At 48.7% G+C, this 12,801-nt stretch overlaps 1 protein-coding gene and 1 non-coding gene across 2 annotated transcripts; both read left to right on the top strand.

The window, feature by feature from the left end:
• Window positions 1-2,475: 2,475 nt before the first annotated feature.
• Window positions 2,476-12,666, top strand: IQUB (IQ motif and ubiquitin domain containing). Its single transcript, XM_032969647.2, has 13 exons — window positions 2,476-2,699; window positions 3,756-4,500; window positions 4,968-5,102; window positions 5,391-5,558; window positions 5,975-6,150; window positions 6,456-6,611; window positions 7,460-7,670; window positions 8,169-8,344; window positions 8,779-8,949; window positions 9,106-9,282; window positions 9,514-9,762; window positions 10,501-10,686; window positions 11,508-12,666. The coding sequence occupies exons 2-13, from the start codon at window positions 3,771-3,773 to the stop codon at window positions 11,685-11,687; spliced, it is 2,715 nt and encodes a 904-aa protein (XP_032825538.1). The 5' UTR covers window positions 2,476-2,699; window positions 3,756-3,770; the 3' UTR covers window positions 11,688-12,666.
• On the top strand, window positions 12,396-12,467 carry TRNAC-GCA (transfer RNA cysteine (anticodon GCA)). The gene has a single exon. It is a non-coding gene; the product is annotated as a tRNA-Cys (tRNA).
• Window positions 12,667-12,801: the final 135 nt, after the last annotated feature.

Genomic DNA, 12,801 nt, shown 5'->3' with positions numbered 1-12,801 from the left:
GCACCCCTCCCCTCATTAATAATCATGCGCGGGTGACGTCACTCCACATGCCGCACCCCTCCCCAATAAGCATTAGCGGTTGACGTCACTCCACATGGGGCAACCCCCCTCATTACTAATCATTAACTGAACAATTTTTCTATTGAATATTGCAGTAAATCCTCCTTGGACGGGCAAAAATCTAGTTCTTTGAGACTTTGAATCTCAATGTAGCTCTGATGGGTATGCAAAGTACGTCAATCACAATGACTCACGTGATTAAAAGTTACTCCAACGTAGTGAATCTTAATAGAATGAACTCCTCTGCTGTGGCAGATCACTGTTATAATTCAGTGGGCTCACATGACATTGACTTCTCCAAGACGGAGGTTCTTTGCAAACCAACCGGCTACCATGAGAGATTCGTTCATGAGGCCATTCACATATGCAAGCACAGAGACAATTTCAACCGAGAAGATGGATTTTGGCTTAGTAACCATTGGAAATATGTTTTAAACCATTTCCGTTCTTAATTAATTGTATTTTACGATAACCTCCAGACCGCAGCTCTTTCGCCAGCATTGACTCTTAATGCCTCTCACACCACGGTTAATGGTATGGTTTACAACATGGAGTATAACAGCGCCTCGCAGCTGTCTCTCTCCCCCTCCTCCGTTCCGACCATGGATGAACTCGTCCGTCTGAACGGGGCTCGTAGCTATCCGTGGTGCTGAAGTTGAGGGTAAGAATCCACCCATTTTTTCGCCATATAGCATTGTGATATATAACAACTTATTGTTGGTAGCTTAGCTGATTGGAGAATATATAGAGTTTATTGATAACATTGAGGTAATTTATATTTTAGTTTTTTTTATTGGTTCACTATATAGTATTCATTATATAGTGTAGTGTATACCCAGTTACTGTGAATAGCTCAGATGTGTAGGCCTTGACTTCAACATAGCCATTTCTGTGACCAGTCACAAGATAATCACTTAGTTATTTCAATGCTAAATTCGCCTAGTTATTTCAATGCTAAATTCTCCAGTTTGATTTGTACTAGGTGCCTCGGTGAATGTATATGCTCTGACTTTAACATAGCTATTTCTGTGACCAGTTACAAGCTAATCACTCAGCTATTTCAATGCTAAATTCTATGCTAATTCCTTTGTCAAGGGGTGCCTCTGCGGATGTGTATGCTTTAACTTAGCTATTTCAATGCTAAATTCTATGCTAATTCCTTTGTCAAGGGGTGCCTTTGCGGATGTGTATGCTTTAACTTTAATATAGCCTTTTCTGTGACCAGTCACAAGCTAATCACTCAGCCATTTCAATGCAAAATTATATGCTAATTCCTTTGTCAAGGCGCTTTGTTTCTTCTTACACAGCTTAAAGGTCGTGATCTCAGCGTGGCTTTCTCACTCCAGCGCTGTCCTCCAGACAGTCTCGTCCCCTTCACCTGATGAAGGCCGCTTGTGTTGTGGCCGAAACGTCGTGAAAATATTATTGTGTTATTTTATTTTATCAATTTATTATTTTATTCTCATTCTACGTGACTTTACCGAAAGAACCAAAGAAGATGAATCCTTGCAGTCACGAAAGCTTTAAATCGAAATAAAATCTTAATGGGCTCAAGGTTTCATATTCTTGGTTCTTTCGGTAAAGTCACGTAGAAGGGAAACTATTAAATAATAAAGATATTAAACAATATTATTTTATTATTATTTTATAGTTTCCCTTCTACGTGACTTTACCGAAAGCACCCAAGAATATGAATCCCTGTAGTCACGAAAGCTTTAAATAAAAAGGGCTCAAGGTTATTAAGAAAGGCAAGACCAACTCAGATGACTCACATGGTTGAATAAATAAATAAGGTGGTTAAGATGCTTCCCTATATTTGTATCTCCGGATGAAATATTTAGGTATATTTTGCCAACGTTCGCTGGGTAATCATTCGCGTCGTGGGGAATGAGTAACGCACACCCTCTACGTTACATGTGGAGAAGCAGATAAGGGGAAGGCAACGCATTGCCAACCTCCAGCCACCGTGGCGTCACGGTGGCTGTGAGATGTTAACTCCTCTCGCCTGGTATCCCGACCCTGTCGCTGTATGTTTGAACTTTGCGTGTCTCTCTCTCTCTCGGCCCGTGGTCGCGTGGATTTTTTTTCTTCTGGTCTTCTGCTTTTCCCCCTCCACACTGAGAATGGACATCACGAGCTGTCGAGTTTCAGAGTATTTGGCTCCTGCTATAAGTTTCCCACGTGATGATAAGCCACGTCGTTGAGCTATCATTTGTGATAGCCGGGTGGCTTCTGAAAAAAAAGCTACATCGCTCTCGTGGGGCCTTACCCGGTGAAATAAATAATAGTTTTAGTTAATTTTAGTAAATAAAATCCGCGTGTAAACAACAGCGGTCGCCACGGCAACGGCCGCAGCATCAACAACAGCCCCACGCGTGGTGACCGTCTCGTCCGCCAATAGGAAAGCCGCGTCTGAGATCACGTGACCCGCGTTGCCTTGGCGCCGGAGGACGCTCACCTAGGCCGGGCCGAGGAAGGGTGGCGGTCGGAAACGTTGTTTACGGTTTAATTTTACGTTAAAGTTTATTGTTTATTTTTGTTAATTGCTTAAATTAATTAACGCCTCAATCGTCGCGCGCGGCGGGGGGGGAGGGTGTTTTATTTGTGTATTTTTAAAGAGGTGATTCTGCGAGCCAAAGGTGCGTGGATTCAACTCGCTACAACGCTTTGACGACAACGCGGTGTTTATATTGTAACTTATATTGTAACTTCATGAGATGCGTGCACGGCGGAGCAGAGGGGCCTCTCGAGTCGGTCCCGAGATGCCTGGCCGAGGGCCTTGTCCATCCTGCGCCGTTCGGATCCTCGGTGGGGTTGCGGGGTGGGTGGGTGGTTGACCATACTTCACCATACGCCGGGCAGTTCGAGTTTGGTGACGGCGGGGAGGATAAACGCGGGGAGAGTATTTGAGCGCTGTGCTGTAGAGCGCATCACAATGATTCTGCTTCACCCCCTCTGCTGCCCGAAACGTAGCCCCGAAGCAGCAGCAGCAGCAGCGGTGGCGGCGGCCCATTAGAATCTGAATCTGTGTTTATACTGAGAGGAATTCGATGAGCTTATAACGCTCTCTTTCACAGATGTCCAGTAGGGGCAGGTCAGAACGTCAATGCAACAACTCGCAATACAAAGACACGATAGGAGTTCAAAGTATAGGAACGGTAAAAAAACACTTAAAAATATACACAAACTAAACTTTTGTTTACCTTATCAGGTTAAAGCCCACTATGCTATTATCTTCTTTTTTTCATAAGCGACCTAGCGTATCGTGAAGTGGTCACCCATCCGAGCACTAACCAGGCTCATATCTGCGTGACTTCTGGGATGTGACGAGATCGGGCGAGCTCCACGTGACATGCAGGAGCTCATTCATTCTCATGCCCCTTCAATACCTTTATTACCTGCCGATGGCGTTCCTGCTGTGTATGTATACGATCTCGGTTACGCTATTGAGGTGATCGGGCGGTCTCCCGGCTGTGGAACTCTCTACTGGTGACATCCTCCAGTTGATTGACAAAAGAGATGTACACTTATATTATAGCGTGTGGACAGACAGGTGTGACTGCGTTCACCGAAGGGGCAACACTGGTTGAGTGACTGGTTATTTAAAACCCCTTAAGGGGGCGGGGGGGGGTGTACAATATTAATGGTGACCATTATGTCGATGTATAACAGCAGCTATGAACCATTGTTTACAGAAGTGCAGAAGTGTGATGGATCATCGAGAAACACAGACCACCCCAGACAGATCGGCTCAGGGCAGACGACAACGCGACAGCGAAGTTGACAATGAAGTGGACGCCGACTCAGAGCCAACAACTCGGGACCTAGAAGACCACGAACCACCACCAAGTCCTCGACAAGCAACCACGGAAGCTGCCAAAACCCATGATGTCAATCCTGCAGACACACAGAACGTGTACCCTGCAGAACCAGAGCGCGCGGAGGACCCGAACAACACCCAAAACGTGGATCCTGCAGAAACACCGGGCTTGCTTCCAGCAGAAACACGGGATACAGAGCTCTACCCAGACTCAGCGGAGGAGGAGGAGGAGCGGTCAGACACTGAGGAAGGAGGTGACACAAAAATAAATACTCCGGAGCAAACCGAAGGCGGCATCGTGGAGGACGACGCAGCTAACCGTCAGGCGAGTGACATTGCGGTGGTTGTGGAAAATCCCGCTCCAGCTGAAGTCTCAGCGCACATGAACATCTCGGTGCAGGTGCAGTACGCTTCAGGTGGTGATGACGATCAGAGGCAGGCTGTGGAGGAGGAGCATGAGCAAGGTGCGTCGTTGAATGACAAATATCCGACGGGGGAGAAAGATGGCTCCGTGGCGGGGCAGTCAGAGGTGGAAGAATTCAGGGAGGAGTCGGATGGAGTGTCGGGATCAGCGGAGCTTGGGCCATCTTCCCCTGAGCAGGAAGATGCTACGGCAACAGGTTCAAGTCTCACGTGCGGCACGGTTTCTTTACCAGATTTTTTTTTATCATGTGGCTGGGTGGCCTAAGAGGTCAAAGCACTGAGCTAGCACTGCTTGGATTTGAAGCTGGCTTTCAGCTACCTTTGTTTAAACTCGGTTCTCAAGTGTAGTGAGTGTAGTGAGTTTAATAGCGGCAGCCTGGTCACCAATATTTTATGCCTTTTTCCAATATTTGTGCTTTCAGTGTCAGGTCATGAGGTGGAAGTATTCATTCAGATCTTTTGCAGAGCAGTGCAATCCTTTATGTTAGATATCACAGAACTGCTGCCATCCCACTCACTTTGTCACTGATATTAGTGTTTGTCGCATGACAGTCACGTTTATTTATTGCTTTAATTTCCAAAACCAAAATTAAACAATATTGAGTACAAAGTGAAATGCATTATCCTCGGTGTCAAGGTAAAAATGCTCTCTCTCGATCCACAGTAAAAATTTTGCTGACGCCAGGGGGTCAGGTTATGACGATGGCAACAGCTCTAAGCCAGACTGCCGGCAGCCTCAAGGAACATTTCGCGTCGGAGATGAAGGTGCCCAGCCAAGTTATTCTCATCTCCTTTGAAGGTTGGTCTTCCTTTCAAGATTTTCATCACGAGGGTCGACCATTGGGCTACTTGGCCATTACCATTAATGTGAGTATTTGAATCGGACTCTCCACAATAGAAGGCGAAGGTCGGACAAATATAATAATACTCTGTCATGGACATCAAACCTCAGTTGAGGGCGACTTTGGACATCTAGTCCATGTGAAATTTACACACACACACAAGCGATATCCCCCAGTGTGTTGCATCTTCCTTCAAACGGTGTGTAGACAGCTCTTCGTGATAATACTGTCGCGCTCGCTCGCAGGAAGCACCGTGGACAACGCGCAGAGCCTACGTATGCTGGGGGTGAAGCCTCACGGCACCGTGCAGCTGGAGATGTGCTCCACCGAGCCTGACACGTACCCGCTGAGGCCCATCAAGTTGCGGCACGAGTACAGCATGCCCGATGTCATCACAGTGCGCGTGCAGACCGGTGCGTGGACGCTGCATTGGCGCCGTTCATTAACGTGTTGCAGCCAAAGGTTCAGAGCGTTCATGTTTTCAACCTTTTCTCATAAAGCAGTGCAACCCTTGGTGTTGGAGAACGGCCTACAGAAGTGCATATCACAGACCTACATCTGAAGTATCTTCAATTTAACTGTGTTCAACACAGAGGTCCAGGTCGATGTACAGGAGAGATTTTTAGTTTTTATTTGTTATAAATAGCAGACAGGCCATTGCCCCACTTTCTGTACTGCCACCTACACCCACAAAACTTTTATGCTGGCTTGGAGATCACGGCTGATGAGGATGAGGAATTGGTGATAGCTTTATGGATGCCCTATATGACGAATTTAATACTTTTTTTCAATTGAACGCACGTGTCACTGCCACACAAATTTCCTCCAGGATCAGGAACGCTGGAGGACGTCGTGGTGGAGATCGAGAGGGCGACGCGTCAAAACCCGTTTCTAGGCGGCTTCAGGCACCGGTTGACAGGCACCGAATTCCACCACGCCGGCACTCAAACACTGCCCAAACGACGGCCTGACACTGGAATAAAGCGATTCTGCCGGAACACCCAGGTGTGCCAGAGCATCGCAAGAGACGCCTTACAAAATTCTGTTCTGTTCCCCCACTCTCGGCCAATACCAATGATGATTATCTAAACTGGTCCTGAGCCTTTCCGAGGTCGCCTCAGCCTCAAATGAGTACCTGGTGTGGTTTGTAAACATCGCGACTGGGGAAACAAAGGTGGTCGGGTCTGGTGCTATCCACCCACCCTCCTGTGTGCCATGCTGGCCTTCATTGGTGCTCGTTAACAGGACTTTCCCCCCCAAAAATCTGTTAATGCTATATGGGGGATCTTTGTCTTTATTGTGTCTGGCAGACTGTGTCGGAGAAGCAACACTACCAGCAGACGCACAACACCACGGCGACGCAGATGACCAAGATCGGCTGCTACGTGACCTGCACCACGGACCGGCTCCTGGCGCCGCGGCCCTACGTCACGGCCAAGGAGTATCACGAGCGTCGCCGCAGAGCCGTGAGTCAGCGTCGCATCGCACCACGCCACATCACACCACGCCGCATCGCACCACGCCGCATCGCACCACGCCGCACCACGCCACATCGCACCACGCCACATCACACCACGCCACATCTCACCACGCCACATCGCACCGCGCCACATCGCACCACGCCGCACCGCACCACACCGCACCGCACCATGCCACATCGCACCACGCCACATCGCACCACGCCACATCGCACCACGCCACATCGCACCACACCGCACCGCACTGCGCTGCACCGCACCACGCCACACCACGGACGAGCGCTTGAACCCGACACAAATCGAATTCACTCACACGCAGGGTTACACGCCTACGCGGCTCACTCATTTCACTCACACGCAACCAAAAACACTCTTGGCCACGAGTGGTTGGGTGACTTGGATTGACTAGTTCGTATGGATTCGAGCTCGAGCTCGTACGAGGGCCCTTATTAATAACTTATTGGGTGATGCTGCATTGGCAGTGGTGCACAAATCGCAGTATTCTGTTGCTGGCATTTACTTTTCTACCAAATGCAAGGAAGTCTCCACGTGTAGGCAGGGCTTAATTTCCCCCTCGCACCAGTCTACCAGTGATCTGGAAAACAGTAAGTAGCACATACCTATAATCCACAGCCATAGCAAGAAGTATACTGGATGTGGTGTGCAAGATACATATTGTTACAGTTCGCTGACCCTGACAGATCTGACTGAAATGAAGCCCTGCACACAGTAGACATGCAGCAGTACAGAACACCGCCTCCACCGCCACTACCACCACCACCACGTTGTCATTGAACAGTGCCGGTGTGTACTTCTGCCTCTCTTTTGCGACGCAGGTAATCGTGCTGCAGAGCTACCTACGCCGGTGGCTTGCCAAGGACGCGGTACAGAGGCTGAGGGAGGCCAGGGCCCTGCGCCTGGATTGGGAGCGGCAGGAGGAGGAGCGGCGGTGCCAGGAGAAGGAGGAGAGGAGACGCAGAGACTACGAGCGTCGCGTCAACCCCAGATCCAAAGAGGACTTTGATCTGCTTTACGCTGCGGTGGAAAGTGAGGGCGCAGTATGGTGGCACAGAATGTCTAGAAGGTTCAGAATGCTCATAGGTGATGAGACGTTGAAGCTTGGACATTAGTAATGCTTTATTCATCTTTATCAGAGTTATCGTCTGCCCTCCCCCCCTCGTTACTGACAGATGGACAGACAGATACATCGATAGACATAGACAGGATGGACAGAGGTAATGCATAATTACTGTTAACCTTTAACGGAAAACATTAAACAGCAAAAATGCAGGCAGCTGCCTTTGATGAAAGTGGGTTTTCAAGTATAGCGAGTTAATGTTTTGAGCCCCGTCACTAAAACCATTGCATAAAAAATGGGTTCTGCGCTTAATTTGTAAAAAAAATAACCCCTCTGACCGTGTAACCCCTCGGCTGCGCGGCCTAGAGGATACCTGAAGGGACGGTCAGTATGTCTCTCGCCAATATCGCCTTCCGCGGGCCGTCCTCTGATGCGAAGAGGTTGTCCCCGCCCGGTGCGCCGCACAGAGTGGCGCAAGGAGGAGGTGGCGCGGATCGACGGCGAGCTGAGCGGTGACGAGAGGAAGGCTGCCCTGTGCACGCTGCTGGAGCAGGAGACACAACTGCTCGCGTCCATTGGCCGGCACAAGCTTATCGCGGACGGAGTGAACCGCGAGAAGGCCGTGCGGCAGCTGCTCCAGAAGGTGGGCGGTTGCTGGCTGTGGGTGGGGGAGGGGAGGCTAAGATCTGCATCACGAGTGGGGTTGTTCATTTTATTGTTTTGCATTACCAGTAGCAGTGTGACAAAAATGGTAAAAGTTGATGACTGACGAGTGGCGTTATGCAAGTAAATATCTTATGAAGATAGGGCGAGAATCATGCGAGTGTGGCCATAGGATGGACTGCCCACCAGTTATGTATAATCTATTTATATAAATTAAGAATTCGTATGAATATAAACACTCCACGCATATGAATGTGAAATCCTTATTTGCGCACACAATTCCATCGGTGTGTCACTTGCAAAAGAATGCAATTTAAAATCTCCGATGGCTCATTCACATCTCTACTCGATCACGGAATATGACAACACCGATTCTCCCATTTCCAATTCCGTTTCTTGCTCCCGTGACCCCAGAGTGCTAGCCCCAAGTGCTGGAAAGCGTTTGACGGCAAGACGACGGCGATGCACACACCAGCCAGCCTCCTTGCCAAGGAGCTGCAGGACATCTACAGCAGCGTCAGCATGCCCAGCCTGAGCCAGGAGGAGAGACTAGATGCCTTGCGCACCCTAAAGGACAAGGTCAAGGTACTCTCGTACAGAGCAAGGACGATTATACAAGTCGATTAAATAGACCTGAATTTGTAAATCAATCACTGGCCGGACGAAGGCTTCGACACGCCGTGCACTGTCGCCTAAAGTTGAAACGTTAGCGACGCGCGCCCTTTCCCCTCCCCGTGTCAGGACAATGACTGCAAGCTGACGCGGGAGATAGCGGAGCTGGTGGACCGGGAGACTGACCTGCTCACACGCTCCGTCAAGGAGGCGAACCTGGAGGGACTGCGCAAGAGGATCTGCACGCTCTTCCTGCAGTACATCAAGACGCCTGCCTTCAACCCCGCCGTGGCCAAGCTGCTCAAGGTGACCCAAGACAAATCGAAACAGCTCTCCGATGCAGTTTTTTTGTTTTTCTGGCATGTGCTGTTGAGATGACGTCCACCGTGGGAGATGAAGCTATGAAGTCGGCTCGAGTGCGGGAGCCAGACGGATTGTTGCATTGCAAGACTGCAAAGAGGTCTTTATGTAGCAGTGGATAGATCCTTGCCGATGATTGATGAGGATGACGACGACGACGATGATCGTGATCTGTAGGTGCCCCAGGACCCGACGGAGCTGCGCAAGAATGTCTACTTCTGCTCGGGCTGCCGCAACCACCTTCCCGCATCGGAGTTCTGGCTGGCGTCGGATAGCCGGGGCCTGGGCCGCTGCCGGCGCTGCTGTCAGGTGGATAACGCGGCGCGGCGCCGGGAGGAGATGTCCGAGTACCGCGCCATGCTCCGCCGCCTGTGCCACACCGAGGAGGGCTACGGCGATGGGTCACGAGCGCCGTTCCTTATCCAGGCAAGTCCACCACTGGCAGCGCCGGGTTCAAGTGAAGGGATATCACCGCTAGCTCTGTGATTTGCGCTTCTGTGGGCCGTTCTCAAATATGGGGGGGGGGGGGGATTTGCAATGCTCTGCGAGAGATCTGAATTGTTGGGTGTGGTGCTGGCAGGCCACATAGTGTAAGTGTTATCATCTCATTAATCTATCTCTTTATGTCTCTGGAAGCCATATCTCTCAACTGATCATATTTTGGTGGATTACTTCATAAGCCTTCTGGCCCACGGGCCGCCAGTTAAAGAACCCCAAATGGAACTGTATGTCAAGACGCCGTTCAGAGACAGCGGGCATATTTATTGTATAGATAGAGAATAGAGGCAGTCTGTTATTAGGCGGTAAAGGTGTAATCCATCAATTGCTTGCTCAGGCCACTACCGGTTGAACGGCTTTCACTTGAGGGAGCTCTAGAGAGCTCCTTGGTATAGGCAGAGGATGAAAGTACCAATATCTTGAGAAGGTGGGAGTCGAGAGCATGAATGGCTGGGGCAAGGGAGTTCACACTATGGCAACAGTACCAGCAGAAGATGAAACGGAGAAAACCTCCCTATCCAATAAATCAAACAAATAATAATCGGTCGTGTGATTATTTCAATACATTGATTACGCCAGCCCTACAGTCCGCTGCTATTTCACCAGAATGCTTAAACTTGTGTTTTGTGTCACGTTGGTGGCCGCCCACGGATTGTCCGTGTGCAGGAGCAGGACCTTCAATTCCTCGTGGACAGAGTGTGGGGAGCACAGTCGGCCCTGAGCGCGTTCACCGGCCTGGCAGAGATGGAGCTGGTGCGGTGGGACAAGCGGGAGGCTTGGTCTCCCTGGAACTGCATTCTGCTGACGCGGGATGAAGCGAAAGATCACCTGCAGTTGGAGGACATCGGCAAGGTCTGTAGACGTGTGTGCCACAGCCCCATCGATATGCTGGGCTTTCATTAAAGCTTTCGCATTTTTGGGGGGCTCAGCCAGAACACATCACTAGCTCATGAAAATAGGATAATTAATTTGGATGAGAATGAATTTGTGTTCAAACATTTACATTTTGTTTTTGAGCCTAGGTTCTGCACTGCTCTACCAGAGCTATGAATTAATTCTTCATCTCATAAAAGAACACTGCTAGCACCAGGGCAAGAGGCTTAATTTCAGTTGGTTCCATCCAGCTCAGCAATCTCGTATAACGCATCCACTATACCTCTCACTTATGGCTGTGGCTGACAGTCACGTGTCAATACTTCTGTCTACCAGCAACCTGTAAAATATTTTAGTATTATCATTCGGCTCGTTTACCTAGGAATGCTTCACTGAGCCTCGTGAGTAATTTTCAGGAGGATCCTGCCAAGGTTTTTTCTTGTAGGGAACGCTTTTGCTATGTGTAATCCCAATTGAGCACTTTATAGGTAATTTTTCAGCATTGGCATGTTTGGCCAATACCAAGAATATGTTTTTTTTACTATGAAAGAAAACTGGTGAATCTATAGGAAATGTATGCAGAACAGAGGGAGAACATACAAACTCCACGCAGAAAGTTGGGAATCGAACCCTGGCCCATCTTGCTGTGTTACCGCTATGCCACCCTGACACCCAAATTAAGCTCTGGATAGCAAAATTTGGATAAACTGTACAAAAAAAAGTTTTGTTACGACTACGTTGACACTACAGTCAGAAAAGCGATGGTGGCACTTGGGTCTATCTGTGCGGCGTCCGAGCAGGCGTACGAGCGTGCGTTCGTGCAGAGAGTGGAGCAGCGGCAAGCCCTGGCTCGAGGTTACTTCTCACGCCTGCCCGGGATGGCCCAACAGCTGGAGTTTCCTCCGACCCCACCGCCACCGGGTCTCAAGATTCTACGGCCACGCACAACCACGGTCTCCGCCACCGGGACTGCCACATAGGGGTGCACTCGCACGCACGTGGGCCCATTCTGAATCAAAATCTTTATTTATCCTGCAAGAAACCGTTGCGCTGTGAAGCTCTTTTCACGCCTATCCAGAAGTTTTAAGGATGTCCAGTAAGAGCTTCATTTCAGCTAACTCAGGCCAGCTTGGTGACCCGGAAAATATTTCCGCATTAAGCATTTCTAGGGTTGCCGTCGGTTCGGGAATTGGCATCTGCGTTCGGGTGGCAGGAATTGATTTGGACCGAGAACAGTTGGTATTGTATTTAACTTTCTCACAGTCTACTGGACAGTTTTGATCATAGACCTAGGATGACTGAGGTGCAGGTTTGGTCTGTGGATGAGGTGGTAAGCCTCGACGACCGACATCCATATTACCTCTTGCTGTGGTTGTGGATATTGCTCATGTGCCCTACTCCTATCTCCCAGCAACCATGGACATATTGAGAAATTAAACCCTGAATGCAATTAAATTTATTCAACAAAACATGATCTGGGTATGTAAAAGTGCCTTTGATTTTTTAGAACTCTTTGGCAAAAAAACGATTCTTTGAAGTCAAAAGTCTTATTATGTATTTGGGGTGTGTGGCGACTAAGTCTTTTTCCATGTACATCTGTTTTATGGCTGTCAATCCAACTGCTCTGGGAACTAAGAGTTGAACGCATAAACGTTCTTAATGAATGTTGTGTACCAGAGGCTGTGTGAGGGGGTATAGCTCAGTGGTAGAGCATTTGACTGCAGATCAAGAGGTCCCCGGTTCAAATCCGAGTGCCCCCTAGAATCTTATTTTAAAAATTAATTATACACTTTGGGTACTGGAAAATATTTTTTATTCAATCGTACATATTCGATGTGTCACTTGAGTCTAAATAAAGATATCGGAGAAAACTATGCGTTTAAAAAATACTCCTTTCAGGGACTTGTGTAAAGACTATGTTGTGTGAATTTAGCAAATAAACAGCAATGCATGCACAAATGAAGTCATTTTTTAATTGCAAATCCGTGACTGAAATATCTGGGTGTATGTATATAATTTTGTGAACTGTGTAGAGATGTAATCATTCATGCCGAACCATATGAGTGCATTGGCATTCATCGGCATTGGCATTAT

Source organism: Petromyzon marinus, chromosome 42 (assembly GCF_048934315.1).
Source record: "Petromyzon marinus isolate PM22_M1 ecotype Great Lakes invasive population chromosome 42, UKy_Petmar_22M1.pri1.0, whole genome shotgun sequence".
Classification (NCBI taxonomy): Eukaryota; Metazoa; Chordata; class Hyperoartia; order Petromyzontiformes; family Petromyzontidae; genus Petromyzon; species Petromyzon marinus.
The sequence above is the reverse complement of the archived record's forward strand: the minus strand, read 5'-3'. Positions and strand labels throughout refer to the sequence as shown.

What these genes read in the sequence shown, in the direction of transcription:
- IQUB (XM_032969647.2), top strand. Translation starts at nt 3,771, where the DNA reads ATGGATCATCGAGAAACACAGACCACCCCAGACAGATCGGCTCAGGGC. An exon ending in GATTCTGCCGGAACACCCAG is followed by an intron (nt 6,151 to 6,455) that starts GTGTGCCAGAGC and finishes TGTGTCTGGCAG; the next exon opens with ACTGTGTCGGAGAAGCAACA. An exon ending in GCTTTACGCTGCGGTGGAAA is followed by an intron (nt 7,671 to 8,168) that starts GTGAGGGCGCAG and finishes TGCGCCGCACAG; the next exon opens with AGTGGCGCAAGGAGGAGGTG.